The 10,125-nt window shown below is 43.7% G+C and overlaps 1 protein-coding gene across 1 annotated transcript; it reads left to right on the top strand.

The window, feature by feature from the left end:
- Positions 1–124: 124 nt before the first annotated feature.
- On the top strand, positions 125–7,052 carry LOC125117482 (probable inactive serine protease 58). Its single transcript, XM_047763370.1, has 5 exons — positions 125–164; positions 2,329–2,467; positions 2,698–2,957; positions 6,679–6,818; positions 6,903–7,052. The coding sequence occupies exons 1-5, from the start codon at positions 125–127 to the stop codon at positions 7,050–7,052; spliced, it is 729 nt and encodes a 242-aa protein (XP_047619326.1).
- The last annotated feature ends 3,073 nt before the right edge of the window (positions 7,053–10,125 follow it).

The raw sequence follows: 10,125 nt of genomic DNA on the forward strand, positions 1-10,125 counted from the left end.
TTTTTTTTCCAACCCCAGAACACTCTCTTACTTTACCTGGCTTAGTCCTTTTCTCTCCCTCCTTGTCATCCTTTTCAGAGACCCTGAGTTGAACCTCATTTTTGAAATGGCTGTTGATGACATTATGAAGTTTATCTTTGTGTGGGCTCTCGCGAACCTGCCTGGTGAGTATCTGCATATTTTTCTCTTTTCTTGCCCAAGAGAAACCCCGGGGGAATTATGAAAGATGGATAAAGACAGGAGGCAAGGTTCCAACCACAAGTACTGGATTGCCTCTCTCCTTCACCACTGCCGCCGTCCCCACCAGGTGACATTGCCTGCCTGCTTCACCTTAGGTTGAAGTCAAACACTCCACGCTGTATGACTTTTGGGGAGCTCCGGACACTGAAGCCCAACATCAGACCCTCTCCTAAGAGAGCCAGGGGCCTGACTGTGGGCCTGTGGGGAACAGGATTGATGGTGGCCTGAGAGAATGAAAAGTGGAGTCCAGGGTGGACAGCCGGGGTCCAATGAATGGACTCAGCAGAGCATTCCAGGGTTATGGCCTTGTCCAGGCATAGTCCAGTCACTCAAGCAAAAACCCTGGAGACACTCAGAAATCCCCTTTCTCTCACACCCCACATTCAATCTGTTTGGAAAATATTGTTGGCTCTGTCTTCCCAACATTTCCCAAGTTCAATCACATCTTGCCACCTCCACTGCTCTCTATGGCCCAAGATAAGATCATCTCTTGTTTTGATTATCAAATTATTCTCCTAACAGGCCTCTTTGCCTTATGCGCCTACACTCAATGCTTCTCCATAAGGAAATGATCACGCCTTTACACAAAACCCTGAAATGTTTCTATATTTCACTCAGAAGACAAGTCCACTCTATCAAGCCCAGCATCACTTTTTTTTTTTGGTCTTTTTAACTTTTAAGACCACACCTGCAGCATACAGAGGTTCCCAGGCTAAGGGTCCAATCAGAACTGTAGCCACCGGCCTACACCACAGCCATAGTAACACAGGATCTGAGCCGCATCTGCAACCTACACCGCAGCTCACAGCAATGCTGGATCCTTAACCCACTGAGCAAGGCCAGGGATCGAACCCACATCCTCATGGATGCTAGTCAGGTTCACTAATCACCAAGCCATGATGGGAACTCCTGCACCATCTTTTTTTTTTTGTCTTTTGTCTTTTTGTTGTTGTTGTTGCTATTTCTTGGGCCACTCCCGCGGCATATGGAGGTTGCCAGGCTAGGGGTCCAATCGGAGCTGTAGCCACAGGCCTAGGCCAGAGCCACAGCAACGTGGGATCCGAGCCGCGTCTGCGACCTACACCACAACTTACGGCAACGCCGGATCGTTCACCCACTGAGCAAGGCCAGGGATCGAACCCGCAACCTCGTGGTTCCTAGTCGGATTCGTTAACCACTGCGCCTCGACAGGAACTCCCTGCACCATCTTTTTGACCCAGCCCTTTCAGTCACCCACCAAGCTAACCACATTGTCCTGTGTCATGTTCCTTAAATGGGCCTTAGGACTCTTGCCCAAGCTATTCTCTCTGCCTGGAATTCCTTTCCCCAGATATCTGTTTATCTAACTCCCTCATCTGCACTTCATTGTTCATGTGGCCATGAGGTCTAGCCTGACTCCTGATGTGATATTGCACAAGGCATCCCCCACCACATGCATGCATACCCTTGCTACTGCCTTCTCTTCATTTCCTGTATCAATCCACACCACACATACTATACCAATTACTTATGTGTGATGTATTATGACTGAATATCCCTACTCATTCGAATGTATGAAAGTAGAACTGTTTCTCTGATTTGTTCACTATATAGCCCAAGCCCTTAGAATAGAGCCTGGCATGTACTAGATGCTCAGTCTTTACTTATTAAATGAGTAAATGATTTCTTCTCTTTGCTCTGTTCTCTAAACGACACCTGTCACTCCGCCTTGCGTGGTCAGGAGAACGGGATAAGATTGGTCAAAGCCTTCCAGGAACAGGGCAAATAGCAAGTCCTCCATGAGTTGATTGAACATATGTCCCCTGAATCGTGGAAGGTATTTAAGGGAAGTTGTATTTTAAGTTAGAGAATTTATCAACAGCTAAAAGGGCAAACGCCTTTTATCCTTTAAAATACCTATGTTCCCATCATTTTCTTCATGTTTTAGAACAAAGTAATCCAGTTTACACTTTCAACTCACAGATAAAGCTTCTGGAGGGAAGGGTAGGAGAACTTGGGCTTTATGGAGTTATCTGCCATTGTTTTTTTTCCAATGATTACCTGGAAAAAAAGAATCCCAGAATTTCTGGTCTATCTTTCTCTCTCCAGTTGCTTTGCCCTTTGATCCAGACTACAAAGATGCCATCACACCTCCCTACATGGTCTACCTGAAATCTGATTATTTGCCTTGTGCTGGAGTCCTGATCCACCCGCTTTGGGTGATCACCGCTGCACACTGTAACTTACCGTGAGTAATAAACCCCAGTGCCACCCTAGGCTTTGGGTGGGCCCAGACCAGAATCCTGGGTGTTCAGCTGGGACATCCCCCCCCCCCCCCCGCCCCAATTAAATGCGATTAGGGAGGCCTCCTAGGGTTGTTCCATCTAAGAATAAAGGCCGTGGGGAGGAGCCCACAAAGGCCCCTCGGGATGGATAAGCCACCTCTATGTCCTCTCATGAACACTCCTATTGCTCCAGGAAGCTGCAGTTAATACTGGGGATTACAAAGCCATCAAATCTCAAAGAAGAAAATTACCTACAAGTGGTTGGTTATGAGAAGATGATCCATCACCCACAATTCTCCATCACTTCTATCGAGCATAACCTCATGCTCATCAAGCTAAGTGACAACATTGAACTCAATGACTATGTGAAACTGGCCAGCCTGCCCAGAGAGCCCGCTGCTGAAAACACCCTGTGCATGGTCTCCACCTGGGCCTACCACGTGTGCGACATCTGTGAGTGGCACCAGACCAGAACGCCTCTCTCCCTCTTCCCCGCTTGGCTTCTGCCGTCCTTCCCCGTGAGGTTCTTTCTAACCTCTTCCTTCATCCTTTCATCTCCTTTGCCTCCCCCAGAGCCTCAGGGCAGGAGTCCTGCAATCTTTTGTTCCCCCCGTATCTTTCTACCTCTTTGCTTTCATATCTGATCGACATGGGTTAGTGGAAAGAAGACATCTGCATTCTGGTCTCAGTCTGCTGTATGACAGCAGGTCACTTTATCGTTGAAGCCTCAGTTTTCTGAACCCTAAAATGTGGTGCAAACTCTATCAGAAGTTTTCATATCTTTCTTTCTTTTTTTTTTTAAAGGGCCACACCCAAGGCATATGGAGGTTCCCAGGCTAGGGGTCCAATTGGAGCTATAGCTGCCAGCCTGCACCACAGCCACAGCAACACCAGACTTGAGCCACATCTGTGACCTATACCACAGCTTATGACAACACCAGATCCTTAATCCACTGAGCGAGACCAGGGATCGAACCTGCGTCCTCATGGATACTAGTCAGATTCATTTCCACTGAGCCACGATGGGAACTCCGATCAGAGGTTTTCAAACCATTTCAGGCAATAAAGAAACCGACATCCCTGAAATGGTACAAAATGATGTTTATGTATTAATTAAACACTAGCGTAATACATAAATAATCTTGTACCGAATCATGCAGAACTTCCATATACAAAATTGTGATACAGAGCAACAGAAGCTTAAGAAAAATATATCTGAAGTATTCAGAACTGGTAACGTTCTGAAAATGAACTTCCAATCACTTCTTCAGAAAAATGAAAAACAACTATCATTATTTTTTTCAATGGATTATTTTTTCTTCTGTTTATAATTCAGAATGACTGAATTTCATGTTCTTCCTAAGCTTTTTTTCTATGTCACACATTTCAGATTCCATGAAAAAACTTGAAGACAGTTTTCTCTTTTCTAAGTTTTGTGCCCGTCAGCCCACGCTCCCATTCTCTGCTTTTCATGCAAATTCTAATCAACCATCTGTAGCTATTAGTCAAGGTAGGAGTGAGTGCTGGAGGTGGGGGGGGTGGGGGTGGGAGTAACAAGAAGAAAAACAAAGCTATGACAGAATCCCTTAGGAAGAATGATCACTACATTTTCACTCATGAGTAAGTTTGAATGTACTTATTATACATCATACACTAAACATCATAGTATGGAAAGGAGATTAATTTTAAACAACCTATCAGATTACATTCCTCTATTCACCTCCACTTTCTTTTTTTTTTTTTTTTTTTTTTTTGAGGGCCTCACTCACAGCATTTGGAAGTTCTCAGGTTAGGGGTCTAAATAGAGTTACAGCTGCCAGCCACAGCCACAGCCACAGTCACGCCAGATCCAAGCCTTGTCTGCAACCTACACCACAGCTCAGCTCACAGCAACACTGGATCCTTAACCCACTGAGCAAGGCCAGGGATCGAACCTGCAACCTCGTGGTTCCTCATCAGATTCGTTTCTGCTGTGCCATGACAGAAACACCAGATCTCCACTCTTTTTTTACCGAAGCCAAGAGGTAGCTATACACTAATCTTAACAACGATGCCATTATTCAAACCGTTTTAACTACTTTTTGGTAAATACCTTCAGACCTTGGGGTACATTTTCTTGACTAGGTCTCAAAAATAGAATGCTTTCCCCCCCAGCTTTATCAAGGTATAATTGACAAACATTGTATATATTTAAGGTACAAAAAGTCATGTTTCAATATGCATATACATTGTGAAATTACGGCCCCAACCAAACTACCTATTCACCCTCTCACATTCACAGTTTGTGTGTGTACAGTGAAAAAACAAGATCTATTCTCTTAGAAAATTTCAAGTACACAATACAATAACATTAACTATCATTACCATGTTGCACATTAAATCTCTAGAACTTCCTCATCCTCCTACTGTAAGTTTGTACCCTTTGATCAACACACCCCTCTATAATCTCCACCCCCTAGCCCTTGGCAACGACATTCTACTCTGTTTCTATGAGTTGGGCTTTCTGAGATTCCACATGTAAGTGAGACAGTATTTGTCTTTCTGTTTCTGGCTTATTTCACTCAGTGTAACATCCTCTAGATAAGTAGTCCTTTGCGAGACAATTTGAGTTTTGGAAATAGGCAAATGTCCTTCTGTTAAACAGTATGTTTGATTCATCTGTCAAGAAGAGGCAAGAAGAGATGTGATGTATAAAAAAAAAATGCAGTTTATTTTGCTCTGGCTCATGAAGTAGTTAAGTAAACATTTCCTAAAATGGCATTCCCCAAAGAAATGTTGAGCCCTACAGTTGTTGATGAACTGGAAAATAAGGCAAAGAATCTCAAACATATTATTTTAAAGAATTAACATATTATTTACAAATAAAGATATTCAAAACCCATTCTCATAAAAAAAAAATCTCAAAACACTTCTCCCCAAAGAAGAATCCTCAGCAAGAACAACTAATGTATTTGTTAGATACTATTTTGTTCTTGTTTTTCTAATTGTGTTGTGGGTCTTGATGGTTCATCATATTTGTGAACCATTGATATAAAGGAAATAACTTGAATTAGGAATCAAGAGACCCTGTGGGTTATAGGTTTAAGAAAGTCACTTTTTGAGTGATTTTATGTTTCAACAGATACTATTTTTGACCCGACCAATGAAAAACTCCACATAGAGCTCTCCAAATTTCTTCAATATCTAAAAATTAGGAGAGACTATTAGGAGTTGCAAGGGTACAAACTTGCAACTAATAGATAAGTAAGTTCTAGAGATCTAAGGCACAGTATAGTGAATACAGATAGTGATATTGTGTTATAATCAAATTTGTGGAGAGGCTAGATCTTAATTTTTCCCAATGCAAAGAAAGAAATGATAAAGATGTGATGTGATGCGCTAACAGCGCTAACTACTGCTGCCATGGCAATCAGATTGCAATGCTTAAATGTGCCAAATGAATATGTTCTCCACCTTAAACTTACACAATGTCACATGTCAAATACATTTCAGTTTGAAAAGAAGGGAGTCAGCGATGAATATAAAATACAGGGCAGATAATGAGCACAAAAGCACAAAGAGTAAAATTAAATTGAATGAAAATTCCAACTCAGGAAGTTCCTGCTGTGGTTCAGCGGGTTATGAACCTGACTAGTATCCATGAGGATGTGGGTTCCATCCCTGGCCTCGCTCAGTGGGTTAAAGTATCCAGCACTGCCGTGAGCTGTGGTGTAAGTCACAGACAGGGCTCAGATCCTGCATTGATGTGGCTGTGGTGTAGGCCAGTAGCTGTAGCTCTGATTCGACCCCTAGCCTGGGAATCCCCTATGCCACAGGTGCAGCCCTAAAAAAGAAAAAAAAAAAATTCCAACTCAAAGGGCACCTTTAAAATGCTTGAATTTCCAGAAAAATTTCAAGTCATGTTTTATTTGACTGCAAATGTGTCTCGGAGTTACCTATAACTTGCAAGAACTTAATCACTTTTATAAGGAGAGAGACACTTTGTACCATGAGAAGTGGTGAATCCCATCCTCTCCTGTTGTGTCAGTGGCCCCAGTTCTGATTTCTCTCAGTGTTGAAACCCTTTTCCTCTCTGCCAGGAGATGAAATATGTTGAAAAAGAGGGAGAGGAGAAAAGAAATTTGGGTCTCCTCTAACTCTTAGGGAGGAAGTTTTACGTTTTTCTTTCCTTTAGACAAGGACCCTGACTCCCTGCAAAACGTGAACATCTCTGTCATCTCCAACACCCAGTGCCGCGCTGCCTATAAAACCTACAACATCAGGGATACCATGCTGTGCGTGGGCATTGTGCCCGGAAGGAGGCAGCCCTGTAAGGTAAGTACCCTCGATGCCTTCATTTGCCCATTTTGTTGTGTTCCTTGGCCAGAAAAAACAAGCCAGGTTCCTTTTTCCTGGCAGGAAGTCACAGCTGCTCCCGCAGTGTGTGATGGGAAACTTCAAGGAATCCTGACTTTTGCGGACGGATGTGTTTTGAGAGCCGATGTTGGCATCTATACCAGAATCATTAACTATATGCCCTGGATTGAAAATACCATCCGGAATAACTGAGCTCTCACAGCTGGAATTCTAGACCATGTGACACCATCTGTCCCCGAGTCCAGCCTCAGAATTAAATCTAACCCATCTCCAGGTCTCCCATGGCAGAATTCTAGACCCTGTGACATCACCTGTCCCCAAGTCCAGCCTCAGAATTAAATCTAACTCATCTCCAGGGCTCCCATGGCAGAATTCTAGACCCTGTGACACCATCTGTCCCCCAGTCCAGCCTCAGAATTAAATCTAACCCATCTCCAGAGTTACATCTGTCTCACTCCTGCCCGACAGAGTAGGTGACTGGTACCTACCTGTACTGGGACTATAAACATGGCAGTCCTTCCTCCTCCACTATTGATGATGATGGCAAATTCATACCCCTTAGGCAGTTAGTTGGCATTTACAAACTGGGGACTGTGTTGTAACAAACTGATCACTGACTGACTGAAAAGAAAGACCACTTGATTGACATTTTGGGTCACAAAAAAGCCTGCGACTTGCACTGAATTCAACAGCATGTGCTTTTGGCGAGGTACACAGGCCAACTGGAAAAAGGAAGTCTGGGAAGGACGGTGCTCAATGAAAGTCCTGGGGAGGGCAGAGGATTTAAGGGGCAGGGACTCTGGGAGGAAGGGCACTTGGTTTCTCCTCGCCCACACTGGACACAGATTCTGGTCATTCATTTTGCAGGACTCTCAGTAGGGACTTGAGCTCTGAGGGGTTAAAGCCAAAGTTAACTGGGGCTTATGACACAGATAAACAGGGAGTCCAGGAGGGATTTTTGCAATGCCTGCATGTGTGCCCTTACTACTCCAGCTGCCCTGGGAGTTCCATTCTCCTCCAGTTGTCATTCTTGCATTTTTCTTCCTTCCCATTTCTCTTTTCATCTCACCTATATAGCTCCTGTTACCCTCGAAGAGTTTTCATGGGTAGTTTTCCACGGGGAGTAGCCTTTGGCAATTTGAAGATCAAAAGCACAATAGCAAAAACAAGCTTTAGAGAGTTCTGTCTGTGGCCATTTCAAGTGAGGTACTGGAGCCTTACAGTCCAGCTAGGGAAGAAGCAGCAGGGAATGAGGGAACTCCTCTCAAGAAGCAGAAGTTCCAGCAGTAAGTTCTGTCCTTGCTAGGGTTCTAAAGCCCTCAGTCAATAAAGCCTAGCTTGCAGTGTTGAAAGGCGACATTGTGTGTGGACTATTCAATGCAGCTGTTAGCACTTCACCTTCATGTATGTTATTGGTTGAATTTTCTGCTATAGGAGAAACAGATGGTTTTTGCAGGAGACATTTCCCAGCTTGCAATGGTGCTAAACTTTCAACAGATCCTACTGATATCTTACAAGGCCAGCTGATTCTAGGCGATAAAGCATATGTTAAGGTCTCTGAATTCCATGGGCATCAGCCTACTCTCTCACCACTGTCACTGTAAGGTAAATTCCTTGGTTGGAAAGTTTTGTGCAATACACAAGGTATTCAAGGATGGTAGTGCTGAGAGTGACAGTGGCAAAGGAAAGAAAATCCAAATCTAGAATATGTCCTGTTCAGTGAACACCAAGAGCTACTCTGACCATGATTGGAAGGGACCCATCCACCACCACATGGTTCGTGGGAGACTTGAAGTGCTGTGACCTGTCCGTGTTATATTAAGGATGAGATTGGTTGCTGACAATGGCAAACTGGGTCTTTGCAAGAAGTCCCTGCATGTGCTCCATTTGGTCCCTCTGCTCCTTTGTTCATGAAGCCATTTTTAAAAACACTAAAAGAAACAAACAAAATACAAGGCCCTCAAAAGAGATCAGCTTGTCTATCTGATCATTAAAGTCTTTTGCTGCGAGAGCATTCGGATGAGAACCCTCACAGAATAATATATTTTCCTGTTCCAGGGTGACTGTGAAAAAATCCTACTATGAAATCCTTCCTCAAATGGCTTATCCCCAATTTCCCCACCTTGTTCCTTCTGAGTCCTATCAGAAAGCAGACCATCAGCTACTCTCAAGAAATTCATGTAAATCTTGAACTCAGGAAAGAGAACTATATCTGTGGATTGAACTTCTGTCCCCTGAGAATAATTCAATTCTCCTTTTTCCTTCACAGAGTCCCTCTGGGGGGTTTTAATATCACAGCAGGACTTGTACAGTTGGTACTAATATATCAAACAAAACCATGCACAATCAAGGTGACATCTTTCACCCTCAGTAAACCGCTGATGGAGAAATCTCTTTGAGGTCCTAAGTGTGGGTTGAGGAAAGACTGCCCAGAGCAGTTGCTTATGCAACTTCTTTGGACCTCTGTTCCATCTATGCTTCTAATTGAGGATGAAGTGCAAATGAGCATATCCAAGGTAACAACAAAGACAGGCAGCAAGTTCATGATCAACTGGTGATCTGGATGCTGGCATTTAGTCTCTATCAGACCCTAGTAGCAAACCAGAAGCTATTTCCTAAAAAATTACCATTGACTTGGCTACCGAGTTTAGGGACCTCTGCGTTGATGGTCTTAAGCTTTGCCCTAAGTTTCACTGACTGTGCAAAAGATGTGGTTAGCATCATTGGATCTACAGAGTGTATTTTTTTTTTTATCTTTTGTCCTTTTTAGGGCCATACCCACAGCATATGGAGGTTCCCAAGTTAGGGGTCTAATTAGAGCTGTTGCTGCCAACCTACACCATAGCCATAGCAACACCACAGCTCACAGCAACACAAGGTCCTTAACCCACTGGGCAAGGCCAGGGATCAAACCCCCAACCTTATGGTTCCTAATTGGATTTGTTTCCACTGCGCCATGACAGGAACTCCCGGATCTGTAGAGTTTAAACCCAACAAACAAAGCCAATTGAAATTCAACTTGTGCTGGCTGGATAGTCTTTTCTGACTCAGCCTCACTTTCTTTGCCCCCCCCCCTTTTTTATTTTTTATTTTTATTTTTATTTTTATTTTTTTTTAAGGGCTGCACCTGCAGCATATGGAAGTTTCCAGGCTAGGGGTCTAATCAGAGCTATAGCTGCCACCTACACCACAGCCACAGCAATGCTGACCCACTGAGCGAGGCCAAGGATCAAACCCACATCCTTGTGGATACTAGTCAGATTCG

The sequence above is a fragment of the Phacochoerus africanus genome, chromosome 16 (genome assembly GCF_016906955.1).
Source record: "Phacochoerus africanus isolate WHEZ1 chromosome 16, ROS_Pafr_v1, whole genome shotgun sequence".
NCBI classification, from domain to species: domain Eukaryota; kingdom Metazoa; phylum Chordata; class Mammalia; order Artiodactyla; family Suidae; genus Phacochoerus; species Phacochoerus africanus.

Bases quoted from the DNA above. Each gene is read 5' to 3' on its own strand.
- LOC125117482 (XM_047763370.1), top strand. From the start codon at position 125: ATGAAGTTTATCTTTGTGTGGGCTCTCGCGAACCTGCCTG. The intron at 2,468-2,697 runs GTGAGTAATAAA...CTATTGCTCCAG, and splicing joins GCTGCACACTGTAACTTACC to GAAGCTGCAGTTAATACTGG. The intron at 6,819-6,902 runs GTAAGTACCCTC...TTTTCCTGGCAG, and splicing joins GAAGGAGGCAGCCCTGTAAG to GAAGTCACAGCTGCTCCCGC.